The following is a 15,895-nucleotide window of genomic DNA, read 5'->3' on the forward strand; positions in this document are numbered from 1 at the left end:
TGAAACAAGCTTTTCAAAGGGGTTGAAATTTGGCCAGATGGGGTCTTCATGAATCATTATTTAACAAAGCTTCAGTTGATATTACAGCTTTTAATTACAAATTTTCAAATAAACCACAAAGGGAAACTGACTAGGTTTCTCTCTGAGTGATCCCTGTTTGCTATCTCCTAGGTTTGCAGCATTGCTAATGTTGCTAGCGTGACTTTGGGCATGATCCCTGGCTACCGTACCTGTCATGGTTTCTGACTAGCACCCCCTGAACAAACACATTGAGAAAATAGGGAACTGCCAACATAGGGCTGGATAGCTCAGTTTGAAGAGCACCAGAACGGCAATCCAGAGGACGTAGGTTCAAACCCTACTCCAGTCAATTGCTCAACTTTAAAACAAGGAACTTCCAAACAACACTTTGTACAGTGTTTTTCAATTTGTAATGGCACTCATGAGAAGTAAAAAACGTCATGCCTGCATGAAACGTCATGCCTGCATGACACATCATGCCTGCATGACACGTTATGGCACTCATGAGAAGTAAAAAAAAACGTCATGCCTGCATTTTAGACAGAATAATTTCATAATGGTATTTGGTACCGGGTACCAGTTCTATCTTCACTTTGAGCATGGATTTTCTCGTTAAATTGGTAGGTATGTTTCCGGGTAATTGCAAATGATCCTACGTGTCTTGAAACAAAAATTCCTGAACTCACTTTTACCTTGATGAATCTCCAGGACATATCCGATGGGCTCATTGTCGCTCTGGTTGCTGGCCCTAGACACCAGCCGGCAGCCCTGCAGAGACGTGCTGCCCTGGTGCTTGAAGTGGTGGAGCTGACCGTCCGCCAGGATGCACCAGCTACGCTGCCAGTGGCGGGAGAAGAAGTGCGTCAGTCCGTGGTGCGAGGCGCGGTTTAGAAGCCAACCGTTGAAGGTGGTGTCGTGACGCGTGAAGCGTTTCAATTCCGTCATACTTGACGATAAAGGAGTCGGGGGTAGTGGTACTGTTGACGTTGATCACTGTGAGACTTGCTCAGGTTATTGCATCACTGTAAATGGACAAAAAAAAATCATCAAACTTTCAGGTACCTCTTTAGTGGTTTGAAACAGAAAGTTGGGGGAGGCCACTGGGAAAGACAGGTGCATGCATTGCCAATGGCAACTGACGCTCACGCAAAGACGCTAAAAGTTTGTGCACACTCTGATAAAATGAGCGGCGCATACTTTGCGCTGCATGCACGCAAACCAGCATGCATGCTTACATCTCGTCACCCCCACGAGAGCTCTCACAATTAAGTGATCACAAAGCCCATGTTCATGCAAGGAGACAGCTTAGTTCTGATGAAATTCCTGAGGATTGGCATTGTCAAAGACAACTTCAATGACAAATTTGATGGTACCAAAACGTCACAACGAGAGCAATCTAGAGCACCTTACTTGTTAGCTGCTTCTAGAGCAACTCCCATTTTGTAAAAAAAAAAAGAGGCAGCGCTAATTTAAGCGTACGTAACTTACATGCATACTAATAATCCAGGTATAAGCAGATAATCCAGCAATCTTTTGGAATTGTCCCGGTAAAAATGACTAGTCCAACTCACTCCAACTCTTAAATAGCCGTGTCCAAATTCAAACCACCTTATCACTGACCACAACAAGCTGACTGTGCCATCCCACTATTTTTTTCTCCCGAGAAACTACCTATCATGATACAGGCGAATACCAAAAACTGAAGGGACGTCTTCGAAACCACAAGACTCAACTGATGAAAACCACAGAATGACAAAGAGGTGTGGTAACTAGTAAGAGTCATAACTTTACGAATCGAGCTCCCTGGGTTCAAACACACATGCACTTTATATACCCATTTAGGGATGACAAGATTTTCATCTGCAAAAACGTTTGACAAGGCATGTTTTGTTATCAATTCCTGTTTGGGTTTATTTTCCCTTTCAAAATATGGAAGTCATTTTTGAGTCAGTTCCAAATATGACAGGATATAAGGTTAATATCACAAGTAGAGATGATCTCTTTACCAGTTGCTTCTGAGAACTTGATTAGGGATGGCACCGGTAGTTTAAGGACTGTGGTTAGGGTGTGGTTGGGGTTGCCGAGTCCTAGTAAATTTACTAAGGCTACCAAAAAAATTGCTAATGAATACAATTAAACCACAAAATAGTGAGCAGCGGGAACTTCCTGTATGTGTGTTGGGTGGAGATAGTGCAGTATTATTGAAATTACTGGTGGGTGGTGGGTGGGGGGGGGGGGGGGGGGGGTAGGGGGGGGCGTAGGGTGCTCCCCAATTTTTTTCTTTTCTTAAAATTTAATAACAACAGGAGAGTAGGAGAGACAACAATTGTTTTTACAATGTAAGTTGATAAAGCAGTCTACTTATTCCCTTTTTCAGCTTCCTGAACTATTACTGAAAGCAAGAAAGAAACAAAAGGGGAAAAGAGCACCCCGAGACTCAAACGTGGTCAACACCCACCTCCTCCTCCACCCTAAAAAAAAATGTTCTGGATCCACCGGCGACTGTCAAATCTTACAGTGTCAGTTTCTTATCGAACCCTTGATAGCACAATCCAACAACAAGTTATAAGATTTGAGGCTTTGCATGGTGGAGTATCGGTATCGTTTCGGTTTGCGGTAACACCATGTGGTAATAACTACTGCTTAGAAGATATTTAGTTCTGAAAAGAACTTGTCCTGCTTATTATCAACTTCGCTAAGTAGTTTTTTGTTCTGATAAGAACAGTCCTGTGTAAGTTCTAAACGAACTTGTCTTTGGTCTCAACGTTTCGACTAGCCTGCTCTAGTCATCGTCAGGAGACTGTTCTTATCAGAACAAAAAACTACTTAGCGAAGTTGATAATAAGCAGGACAAGTTCTTTTCAGAACTAAATATCTTCTAAGCAGTAGTTATTACCACATGGTGTTACCGCAAACCGAAACGATACCAACAACAAGTTACAACATAAATGCAAAACCAGTGACAACAATGGTACACGCAATGTCCATTCTATGACTTGTCTAGGTTTTTGATGCAGCACAACCAGACCCAGGGGCTCAGTATGATTCATATCCCAACCTTACGACAACTGAACTGCCCCCCCCCCCCCAAAAGGAAAACATTATCAAAAACATTTATCTGTCAGCGCTAACATACTTCTGCCCCTGTCACACGCCAGCTAGAATCAGATCTCGAAGTCATCAACCCAAACGAGTTCCTAGGTTTTTTTTGCGTTATCTCTCCGAACTGATTTTCGCTGACGTCAAGTTCCCGTTCCACGAACCACGAAAAACCTTTAAGGTGATCTTTGCAGGTCGGCATGCCGCGAAACCGCAGTAAAGTGAAGACGGACAATCACCGACACCCGAGATATGAATCGGCCTCTCTGGAGAAATTACGCGATGCGTCGTGTTTGGCGTGGCTCGGGGACTGAGGGTCGCGGTCTGCGGTCATCCTGGGCGCAGTGAAGGTTGGGTCGCGTTGACCACTTTTCTCGTCTGGGACCCATGATGCATCAGTGTATGGTTAATGACTTACATGTACTCATCGATCATATTGGCCTCTGACCGATTATATACTATTTGGATTTCAGAGAATGCATGGGGAACTAAGGCAGCTAGCATGCCTGACCACAACATTGTGAAGTTCTTAGATACAGATGTTTTTTTGGAGGGGAGGTGGGGGGGGGGGGGAGGGAACAGGCTAATCCGGGTAAAGGGTCAATTTTGGGGAAGGATTTCAAGATGGCTGAACACCCCACCCCACCACAATATGTCATTGTCACACACGGTACAGTGTTTACATAATTATGACTGAAAATAAATACTAATTTTCCTTCTCTGAAATAACGTCACATTATTTTTTTTTAAATCTCACTTCACTTCGTACTTAAAATGTAGATATGTCATTTTTCTGCTTTTATGGGAATTTGGTGAACTACTCGCAAGTACTCGACTACTCGCTAGTAATTTCTTTGCGAGTACTCGACCGGAGTAGAAAAATCGACACTACTCGCCCAGGCCTAATGTACAGTACCTTTCTCGTCTCCTCTTGAAAACTTTGATCCTATTTCCTAGACATGTTGCTAGTGGAAAAGGACTATAGTCTTTCTTACACACCAACTTTTCTTTTTAAAATTAATTAATGTCATACATATGTATCTAATCAACTCACACCTTGCAAATACATGTACACGCATGCACACACGTGAGGGTTTATTACGTTTTCCCATTGTCATGCCGTGTACTATGTGGGTGGTTTAGAACTACGGGTGGGCTTGGCCATAACAGTTTTATGACGACATCCTGAGATATGCCATTTATAATTTCCTTTGTTCGTATAACAACAATGGGAGTTCAATGAACGCAAAACCATTCACAGACTTATGTGTACAAGTTGCAATGTACAGTACGGACATTTCAACAAAGTTGTAGTAGATTTTTTGCGTACTTCTAAACACGACTGCCACATTATATGTTAAGAATGTACATGTATACATACATCTACAAAAGTTTTGCATTAAAGATGTTGTGGAAAAAAAGGAAACAAATAATTAAATAGAAAAATACTTATGAAAAGAAAAATACTTGTGAAAAGAAGCATTCTTTGGTTTTATTTTGGTGGGGTGGATTTGTTTATTTTTGATTTTGTACTTGTGTTGTTTTTTTTTTCTGTTATTTTTTTTTTTGGGGGGGGGGGGGGAGAATATCCTATTTTCAAATATACAATGACCCCTGAAGGTAAACTTGCAAAGGGGGAGGGGAGAGGGGGAATAAGAAACCTTAATAAGGCTAGACATTTGGTAGATGATCTGCAGATGGTGCTTAAAAGTCAGGCCCTCATGGAATTTATACTTGAATCTATTGAGAATATATTAAACTAAAAAAAAAAGTGACCGGAGTTTCTATCCACTAAGGAATTTTGTTTTGAGCCAATGTGTCATGAACCATAATCAAGTTGTTACACAGTAATGCCATTAGTCTTGGGGCCAAGTCGGTAATTGTTTTGCGTATACGGTACCGGTTACTGCGGGCTCCACGCACGCAAAATATTGCTGCAATGCGTGTAGTCTGGCTCCCAGACCAAATGATGCTGACTACGTACCAGTCTTATACCAGCTGCGCCGATGGAGTTCGGCTGAAGTTCACGGACCAAATACGACTATGTAACGACTTGTCATCAAGTCTATAATGCCACGAGTTTAGGAACTTAAAAACCCAAATTGAGAAAAAAAGTTACCCTGCCTTACGTGTTTTGAGGTACCTGGCCTGGTCATGCAAAGTGGCGTGGATAGGAAAACATGTCGGAAGTACTAAAAAAGTCTGCCTTTTTTCCCCTGTCAGTATGTGTCTGCAAATATTTAAAAAAGAAACAAAACAAAAAACAAAAAAATGGAGTCATACCACCAACTGCTCGCCAGCCATCAAATAACATGTTGTATCTTTTCATCAATCACTGTGCAGCATACATTGTTTAAAAAAAAAGAAAAAAAAAAGAAAAAAGAAAGAAAGGAAAGATCGAAGTCTTGCGCAGCAGCTATTTTAAGCCCAGCATGCAGCCACGGCATGATTACACCAAAGCAACCGGCAATGAGTCTCACATCTCTAGAGAGAGCGAGCCCTCTATGACTAAGGCCAGTCAAGCAGGGTTGGCCCTTAAAGGTTATCTGCCCCTCGCTGTACGCTCGGCCCAAATGTCACACGCGTGGGTTTCCTGTGAACCCTGAAAAATCAGCTTTGGAAGAACGTGCGATTTTGCACGTGAAGCCAATATGTACCTGTACCTTTGAAAAAAATAATGGCAGGTTTTTTTCTTTTATTTCTTTGTTTGCTGACCTTTGGAAGAGTTCACCTCCTCGGCCCAGAATTTCAAAAATCTTACATCTGGATGCATGTACTCAACAGACCTAGTCAACATGTGAACAGAAGTTGTGTAACAAATGTTGAGCAGTTGCAATGTATGATACTTGTGCATTGCGCATTATGGTTCTTTCTGGTATTGATGAAATCAAAGGATTTTTTTTTAGGAGCTAGTGCACCAGCTGAGAAGCCAGGAGAAACCTGATGAACGGAGATGACAAAGAAGAACGGTTCGATTTCAAATTTGGGAGGAAACCCTGGAATGATATTCCCTGAGAATCCACAAAACAGGTAGGGACTGAACTCAACCCACTTGTCAACCTAGGTGGCATTCCAACCGGGGTCACTAAGAGGTGGAAAGCGAGGAAAATACACCCACTACACCGACCTGACTCCCGATTTCCCTCTCTGTGACTAGGATTCGAATCCCACCAAATTTAACATGTGGCTTGAGTTTCAGTTCCTACCGTTACCTATTCCACTGGTTTATATAGAATCTGGTATAAAACTATTACTATAACCACATGTATATATATCTGTAACTACATGAATTACTAAAAACTAAAAAGAATAGATTCTGTGTAGCACTACAAGTCATTAAATGATGATATGACTTGCTGGTAAATACATGTGCATATGTGTTTTTTTTAAACTATGCCCTCATCAGGTCAGTTCTGACAATGGTGCATAGTCAAAACTGCCCTGATAAAAAATAGTTATACTGAAAGCTTACCGATAGCTCTTGTAAAATGATTTGAGCACAAAGATTTGTTTTAAATGTTGTACATTGTAACCACAATACATGTACATGTACACTTACAGTGTAACCACCTCCGAAACTGAACACTTTCTGCAGCATTATATCTCAATCTGTTTTGTCAGATTTGTGGATTAAACAAAACATCTAAAAGTGCTAGTGAGTAACCCTGTTTTTTTCTTCAAGAAGAAACTTTGTTATTTCTGATGGAAAAAGGTACAAGTAGACCAAGTCAAGTTTGGTCACTATCACAAACTCTCCTCTATAGTCAAGGGACAGGGACAGATATCCTGGAAATGTTTGATGAAGAGTGGACAGGAGCAACAGGTGCGAAGTGAAGGGGGACGTAGGGGAAGGATCTGGAAGTTATCAGCCTCGTCACCGGGGAATCCAAACAGGGACTGACAGTAGTGTGGCACAGGCTATCCGAAGGACATAGCGTGTACTGACAGGGTGATGATACGCCCACATATCAGCTTAATCATTTCATTTTCGTGCATTTTTTTTTCATTTCCAATAATAATGCGACACGAAATTAAAAGAAGAATGTTCAAAACCTAACCTGTTGAAGTTACAGCTCAGTGGATGTAACACTTTTCGAGCAAACAGTGAAAAACCATGCACAACCTTTTGATCATGAAACACGATTTTGTCTATAAGCCGGTTCATACCGTGCGAATGCGATGCAAATTTGAAGTCACGAAGCATTCGCTGCGAAATTCGCCAGAGTTGAAATGTGTTCAACTTTTGCAAACTCGTAGCACGAAAACTTGCCCTGACGTCACAAAGTTGCGTAAGCGTTTGCTTTCGCGCAGTAACCTGCCTTAGTTCTGTATATCCAAAAACTCAGTCAATTGACTGATCCTAAATCACCCACATTTCTTGATCTCTTCTAAATGACAGCCAGACGGAACAATTTCATGGCGTTTATAGTACCAGTACAATCTTTAATCCAAGTAAGCTTTTTGATAATAATTTCGTAAGTTACTTTGGGAATAAATGCAAATGATCCTTAATATGCCTTTAAACTGGAGGCCTGACCTCATAGACTAGAGAGGAACTTCATGTCTTATGAGATTTCATTTCCAGTTGCTAGGACAACCTTCCCTGTAGGCTTGGTCTCAGACTGATTTTGATTTTGTTCCCCGTTTTTATGTGATCCCTGACAAGAGTGGTCAAGCTGCCACAGTGGTAGAGGCAGGGTACTATCAACAAGATGAATCAAATCCCATCTTGGGAACTTTACCATTCTATTGAATATTCAAGCTAATGTGTGTGGGTGAGGTATGCTCAAAATTCCTTGGGTGCTAGTGCCAAAGTTCCCAAGACTGGATATGATTTATCTTGTTGATAGCACCCTACCCCTCATTGGTAGTACTGCGCATGCCTCAGTGAGGATTGTGAACGTTCAACCAATAAAATGGTAAAAGGGACCAAATTTCATAGGAGTCCAAATTTCATGTGACACTGGAAAAGTGTTTACAGCTATAGTCCATCATTTGCAGCCATCCAAAAAGTAACTGGCCTAATTATTGTTGAAAAACATACTTGGTTGAAAGATAGTAAGGGGACTAAACTCCCTGTGAAATTATTCTTTCTGGCAAGCTGTCATTTTGAAGTAATCAACGAAAGAAGGCCTTTCCAACGGTGCGTCTTACGACGCACCGTAGGAAAATTTAAATTAGTAGTTCATTTTGTTATTCGGCGAAGCGCGCGCAAGCATTGGCACGACGCACACGTGTGCGCGGTTGCTATAATTCGTCGGATCAGTGCGCGACATCGCGTATAGCTGCAATCGGCTCAGTGAGAACGTGTCTCGGACGCTGAATTCAGGCCCAATTCAAAACATGATTCAGCAACTTTTGATTTGAAATAGAGATCCTAGAATGCTGTTTTCTTGGAATATACAGCTGAAGCTGAGCTGAAACTTCATCAGGTTAGTTGTTCAGTATCCTTCATTAGATTTTGAGCACTTTTGTTGCTTCAAACGAAAAAAATGCACAAATTACAAATGATGGACTATATCTTTAAGACTGGCCAGCCGGTGTTTTATCAAATGTTTAAGACTGTCGCGAAAGCTAATGCATATTTGTCAGGGCAAGTTTTCGCGCTATAAATTCACAAAAGTTGAACACATTTCAAATCCTGTGTCAAGAGCCCGTCAGGCTCTTGACCAACGGGATTGGATAAACTATCTTAGGTATTTATGAATTGAATTTAAAAATGCTGGCCCTGCATGAGAGATCATAAGACAATTACAAACTGCCCAGTCTCTGACTCCACAGCTGAGAAAGATACTAAGACATTGGTCAGAAGAAACCAAGAGATTCGAACACTGCCTGATAAGGTTCTGGCTAACAGGACTTCATGTATTTTAACACAAGGACTATTACAAAGAACTTTAGTGTAACTTGCAACTGATAATTTCTTTCTTAAAAATATCCACGAAATGTTTGCAATGATGGGGCCAGTACTACAAAGAAGATCCTATTGCTATAGCAGTTCCTGGGCTGAAGATTGCCGTGTGATGAGGGCCCAAAATCCCAAACGATGAATCATCGCTTTTTTTCCCACCTGTTGAGGACCACTCACAATTTATCCTGGAAATGCACGGTGGCGGCCGGGCGCTTGAGATGCAGACATGAGATTTAAGTGAGGAATTCAATTTGGCAAACACGCTAAATTTACATCGTATGTTGCAGGTACATGAGTGTGTACCTGCATACATGTACACTTTTTAGTTTGCGTATAAGGGATCTGATACATCGTACCCTCTGGAGACGTGTGTACAATAGGGAACAAAAGATTGTATACGTCTCCACAGGGCAATTTCTATAGATGAATACGTCTCCACAAGGTTTTCACGAAATAGATATATGGATTTTACTCAAAAACTAGGAATTTCCAAGGTGAGTTGATCCGTCGCAAATGGAAGAGTTTTAGAAAAGGGATATTAAGTCCAAATTTCAGCCTAGGAAATTAATTCTTGGTTAAAATAAGAGCATTTTTAAACTACACTTTCAAACTCGAAAACTTTAGTACACAAGAACAAAGGAATGTCTCCACAAGGATACAAATTCCAGTATGTGGGCTAGCAAACGTCAGACTTTACACAATTTTGTGCAACCATGATTGTGAAACTTGTCTTTCGCAACATTTCATTGCACGAAAATGTGTTATGGTTGAGCAATATCACCTGTGAAATATTGTGCAAGCGGCGTGACCAGGTCGTTCTGAATAAAAGTGAACTGAAAGTGCCATGTAAACTCTACTTTGCTTGAAGAAGTATAAACAGGAAATTTACAGCATGTAGGGCCTATCATTCTAAATACCATTTTCATTTTATTCTTGAATTTGCTGGAAGTTTTGCTTGAAAAACAAACAAGGGAACATCACTATATAAATATATTTTGAAGAAATATGACGGCTTGGCTGCATCTGATTTCAATTTTCATGCTTCATTTTTGTGACACAGCCATATATTAAAAGCTAGATGAACTTTCAAGTGGAAATATGGGAGAGAATTTTCAACAATCTTTCTTGAGAATCCAGATCTTATGTCATCTATTAACGCAAGGAGAAACTCGAGCACCATGATCAGATTTAACTTTACTAAAAATCCTCAATATTTCCCCCTTGATCAAAGGTTAATAAAACAGTCTGATGACGAGCAGAGCATACTGTTCGAAACGTCGAGTTAAACCAACTGGTTCTTCTCAGAACCACACAACTCATTAAGAGATACCATTCATCACATGGTGTTACCGCAAACCTCCCATTCTTTAAATTCAACAACTTCTTATTCTGACTCTGTTGAGTGTTTGTTAATTGCCAAAATATGAATGAAAAAACTCCTTTTTATAAAAAAAAAAATGGGTTAGAATGCATCACTCTAGTGACGGTTTGCGTGTAACTGCTAGTGGGTCTCTACAAAAACCACAGACCCTCAGGTAATGATCACACTTATGTGGTCCGTGGTCAGTACCATAGTTAGCAAGCACTTCAACAACCACACAGTGCAAAGTTTCCAAAAACAACTTCCCAAAGGCAAAACGGTCTGCCGCAGGTATACTCACCAGTTGGGCGCGCATGGCTTTAGTTTCTCACTGGCAAAAAGTCTTCCAACGATGATGCCATAACCGGATGGATCCAGCGGGACTCTGGAATGGGTAGTGTCCTCAAAAGGGCAGTCTGCATGACGGCGAATCGATGCAAGATTTGACCAAAGAACAGCTCTTCCGCAAAACTCTAGAGAAAAAAAACGAAGACACACGTAGACACGGATGATTTAAAGTTGGTGCAATCTTTCAAAGGCCATAGATTTGTACAAAAAGTCACCAGCAACTAAGTCAACGTAATCCTTTTGAAGTTAAAAAACCTCAGACGAAAGCGATTCAACAATGATCCGTTCTGATTGGTCCTGTAAACTTTTAAAGGTTTCAGCTGCTTGTGGTTTGCGATCGATACGATTGTGGGTTTAAGCAGGGGGGGGGGGGGAGGTTACAGTTGACAGCGTAACCGCATGCATGCGTGTGCGTGCACTGCGAGTGACTGATCAGGGACTACATAGTCGGTCGGCCTATCAGTACCATCTAGTGGGAGGATATGACACGTTATGACCAATACCTCAGTTTATTAATGAGCTACAGGCATGTTGGCGTTAGAGATATGTAGACCATGGTTAGTATTTTATGCAGACTGATTAAAGGGACACGTACCATGACTGGCAGATCATGGAAGGGGAGTTAGGGTGAGGTGGGGGTTAGCAAGGGTCATGCCCCTTCAAAATTCAATTCCTTATTCTATAAGTAATCAAGACCATTTATTATTTTTTTAAGTTGATGTCGTTTTCATTCCCATTTCATTAGTGTCAAAAGTCAACTTTAGTAGGGAAAATTGTGTCCCCTTTTTGAAACATTCCCTGCTTTTTGCCCCTCCCCCAAAATTTGGTTCTTGATCTGATGGTGCCATCCAATGATCCAATTATGCGCCTTCCAAGCTACATGCAACTGCCAATCTTGGACGTTCTCTTATCACCTCCTTGATTCAAACAGAACCAACCAACAGAGCAACGCGATCGGGGAATCTACTTGATCAGTTGATCGCGCTGCACTAGTATCAGTCAATCATGCCGCCATCGGTCGAAGTCAGGGAAGTAAAGTCTGAGACTTCCTACAGGATTGACCAATCGCGCAAGTTGATGTCTGCGTGATCGAGTGATAGCGCAGGTCAATCTCGTCCAACGTATTTTTGATATATATGAGGAGCTATGCAGGAATGAGTTGCATCATGCATGGAGCTAAAACTGGTCATGGCTTGAAAGAACATAAAGCAATTAGCTTTTTATAATCTTTAGGTTTGTTAATTATATGCTGACAGCTATGTTAATTTGAGGAAATAATGTTGCAATCTGACGCCACTTTATTCTTCATATATCATCTCAATGAAGGTCAGTCATTGCAAAAATGATGACAAGACATGAATCTGGGACTGAGAAACATTTCCAATTTTGTTTGAAAATACTTTGAAAATTGTCTTGACTCTCCATAGACTTTGTACACAACCGCTGAAGTGGCGTCAGGTTGCAACATTTTTTTCCAATTTGGCTTCAAAGCCATCACGTCAGGTTGCAACATTTTTTTCCAATTTGGTTTCAAAGCTATCACTCTTTTAAAATTATGTCATCATTTGTCTTCCAGTTTAATCACAATATATTTATTTGTTGATTTATTATTTGGCAGTGGCCGGGATAGCCCATGAAAGTCTTTCGACTTGTTTTCCAGTTGGGTCCCTTGGTAGGACGAGAAAGGAAATTACATCTAATAGTAATAACACAAAGCCACTTTACAAGTTCATCAATTTAACTACACAGTAGATAGGATGATCCTATCATTACATGTCAAATTCCTCAGCCTTAATTTGTAGAGGATGTGAGGCAACATGTACAGTGGCCATACACTCTACAAATGCTCTATGGTAAGTCTCATATTCCTACCCAATGCATTCATCATGCGATGACTCAGTAGCATCTCCTTGGAGGTACGTGAAGGACAGTGCGAGCGAGGGCGTCCTTCAGAGGACTGAAGAGCAGTCAAGTTCATGGTAGTTCCTGGAGTAACTGCCTTTCTTCTGATCAATGTAGTGTGTGAAAGTTCACCGACCAGAGGTACATACAAATTACACCAGTGAAGCTGTATTATCCCAATAAGGCGAAGTAAAAAAAAACATGTTTCTCGTCTCCGCCCGCTTCCTTTTTGGAGGCCGCCAGGATTTTTTTATTATTTTTTATTTTTGAAATTGAAAATGCATTAAAAAAACACCGAAAAAGTCCACCAATTCATCAGAAACTAAATTGTAGACCAAAACAAGTCTAAATGACACTGTAAATATGTTCAGTTCTCTTGTCCAACTTATCTTTCATTTTAAAAGTGTCTTTGAACAGTGGAAACACCAACGGTTGCAGGAAATTTTTAAATGGCGGTCATCTTGAAACAAATAAAAAATGAAAAGCCCCGCTTCCTCCTTTTTTTTCAAAAGCCTGGACGAGAAACATGTTTTTTTTTTAATTCGGCCTAAGTGGAGACTACAGCACGATCTGTGAAGTAATGTCAAGAGAAGGTTATTTATGTAGGCCCTACGTCTATATTTCGTGTAATTTGCAGGTTCATTTTGCACGTGTAGCATACCTAACTTCCAACACGAATTTACACGAAAAATAGACGTCTGAAAAAGGGGGATTTATTTTTTATCGCTTTAAAGAGAGGGTGAGTGTGTTTCTAAAGCATAAATAAACTACAAACAAAGTCTGAATTTGAAAATAAAAACTTAACAAAAGTCTACATTCTCTGGTACATGTTCCAAGTGTGGCCTTAGTTAAAAAAAGTGTTTAAATACAAAAGTAGGCCTAACCTTTCTTACCATGTAAATAGCAATCACAAATTATTTTTGATGTTGCTAGATTACACGGGAAAATAAGACACATCATCAAGCGAGGTGACATCTGCACAAGTTGTAAAGGAAACATCCTGTGCTCTTCTCAGATTTCATTGTTATTGCAGACGACGCACACACAAGGCGCCCTCAAGTGGCAACCCTCCACTACCGTAAGAGGGCGCTCTAAACGATCCTCTTCCAAATTAAGGTTTTTGTTGTTATAGGGGGTTGGAATTTTGATTTTGCTTGAGATTACCTATTTTTGGAATTAATTATGGGTAATACTTGTTTTCTGTTCCTGTTTGAAGTTTTATTGGTAAAAAAAAAATAAAAAAAAAAAAATTGCAGGTTTAAGCGTGATGTATGTACATGTATCTGGATATTTTGCTGAAAAAGTTTCATAAAAATTAGCCAAAATATGAATTTCTTTTTAATAATATATATGTCCCTAAACAGAGTCGGAATGCGTTCCAGGGTCCCTTAGGAGTCCTTCCATGAAGTTTGGAGCAATTTCAATTTTTTGACAAAAATTGACAAAAATTGCAAGGCGTCAGCCTTACATTTTTCATATAATTGGGCTAAAAAATTAAATTCTTTTTAATGATAATATCTGTCCCTAAATCGATTGGGAATGTGTTCGAGGGTCCCTTAGGAGTCTTTCCAGGAAGTTTGGATCATTTTCATTTTTTCACCAAAATTGACAAACATTGCAAGGGGTAAGCCTCACATTTTTATATAAAAATTGGCTAAAATTTGAATTTCTTTTTAATGATATATATGTCCCTAAATCGCAATGGAATGTGTTCCAGGGGACCTTAGGAGTCTTTCCAGGAAGTTTGGAGCAATTTCATTTTTTGACGAAAATTGACAAAAATTGCAAGGGGTTAGCCTTGCAGGAGACGGCAGGGGAAGGCACGTGCTGCTGCCGAAAGCTTCTGAAGAAATGCAGGGTCATCCCCAATGTCATTGCACACTACTCGATCATGTGTTGCGCAAAACGGTCGAAGAGGTGCAGGCGCGGTTCTGGGGGAGGGCCCTCCATGGGCGTCGCTAGGACTTTTTCTAGAGGGGGCAAACATTTTCTCCAAAAAGTTTTGTATTTCTCAACAAATTCTCGATTTATCAGTTAAAGAGGGTGACAGGGACATTTTGCAACCCCCCCCCCCCAAAAAAAAACTCATTAAATTTACGTGACAACTATGACTTTGCGCCTCTTTTCCCCTTTTTCTCATTTCTTTTTCTTTTTCGGGGGGGGGGGGGGTGGGCAAGCGCCCCCTCCTTGCCCCCCTCGCGATGCCCATGCCCAGTTTTGTCCATAAACAAATTCACAGAATTCCGTGAAAAAAAATGCGAAACACCCCCCCCCTTCTGACACGCTTAAACTATTTACTGGTAATAATATCCACTTTGCACAAAAACACAGGCATCGGCAGCTTTGTTAGTGGGTATATGCATATTCTGTGATATAGGCCTAGTGTTAATAACCGCTGTAGAATAGGTTTACTTTTTTGTGTCAGAGCAGGGAGGGATTCAACCCTCCCCCCCCCCCAAAAAAAAAAAAAAAAAAAAAAACTTGCTCAGGATCTGCTCCTGCATGTTACTGACTGTAAAAAAGCAAGTCAGCAAAAGCCCCATGCAATGGATTTTTTTTCCAATTCAACCCTTAATGTACATTTTTGTATTCCACTTGACTTTGTTTTTCATTTTGAATTTCCAATTTTAAGAGTGATGGACTTTGATATCTTGCGTTTTCCCCTATTTTGCGAATTACTATATTTGTTGGGAATGTTCACAATTAAAGAAACGTTATTTGAAAGATGTAAATAATGTTTATATTACAATGTACATCTTTATTTTTCCCCGGTATAATTTGGCGTTTTTACGTCCAATTGGAAATTGCGCCATTAATAATGGTAGTCATATGAATCGAACGAAACTTCGCTTTAATTATAGTCAATTATGATTCATTCGTTCATGACATAGACCTCTGCTTCGTATTCAAAACTACCGTACATCTGCCGAGCAGATGTAAATATCAAACTAAACCAAAGTATAAAAGATAGAGAATAAAAAAAAAAATCAAAAAGTTATGTGCTAGCCAAGCTTTCAGGGATCGGTCTGAGCCATAACAATGCCCCAGCCGATCCCTTAGTTCTCTTCCGGGGTCTCGGCGTCCCCGACCAATACACACTTCCTTCCCTATCCATCCATATAACCCCGGAGGGCCAGGCACCATGTAAAAGCAAAGAGCTAAGGGAGGAACAGGGCGGCCCCTAAACCTTGATCCTCCGAGTGGACCAAATGCCCTGAACCTGTACGAAGGCGCCAACCTGGAACTCGCGGACA

At 40.6% G+C, this 15,895-nt stretch overlaps 1 protein-coding gene across 3 annotated transcripts in view; it reads right to left on the reverse strand.

The window, feature by feature from the left end:
• The window catches only part of LOC119732160 (rho GTPase-activating protein 24-like), a 29,102-nt gene extending 16,296 nt beyond the window's left edge, over positions 1-12,806 (reverse strand). For 2 of the 3 annotated variants that reach the window (XM_038205573.1, XM_038205572.1), the window contains exons 1-3: positions 12,612-12,806; positions 10,693-10,864; positions 714-1,043 (exon numbers count right to left, since the gene is read on the reverse strand). In XM_038205573.1, the coding sequence (XP_038061501.1) occupies positions 714-966 (253 nt within the window). In that variant the 5' untranslated portion in view covers positions 967-1,043; positions 10,693-10,864; positions 12,612-12,806. Of the gene's footprint in view, positions 1-707; positions 1,044-10,692; positions 10,865-12,611 lie in introns of all 3 variants that reach the window. The other variant, XM_038205571.1, reaches the window with a different exon arrangement.
• Positions 12,807-15,895: the final 3,089 nt, after the last annotated feature.

Source organism: Patiria miniata, unplaced genomic scaffold (genome assembly GCF_015706575.1).
Source record: "Patiria miniata isolate m_02_andy unplaced genomic scaffold, ASM1570657v1 HiC_scaffold_24, whole genome shotgun sequence".
Classification (NCBI taxonomy): domain Eukaryota; kingdom Metazoa; phylum Echinodermata; class Asteroidea; order Valvatida; family Asterinidae; genus Patiria; species Patiria miniata.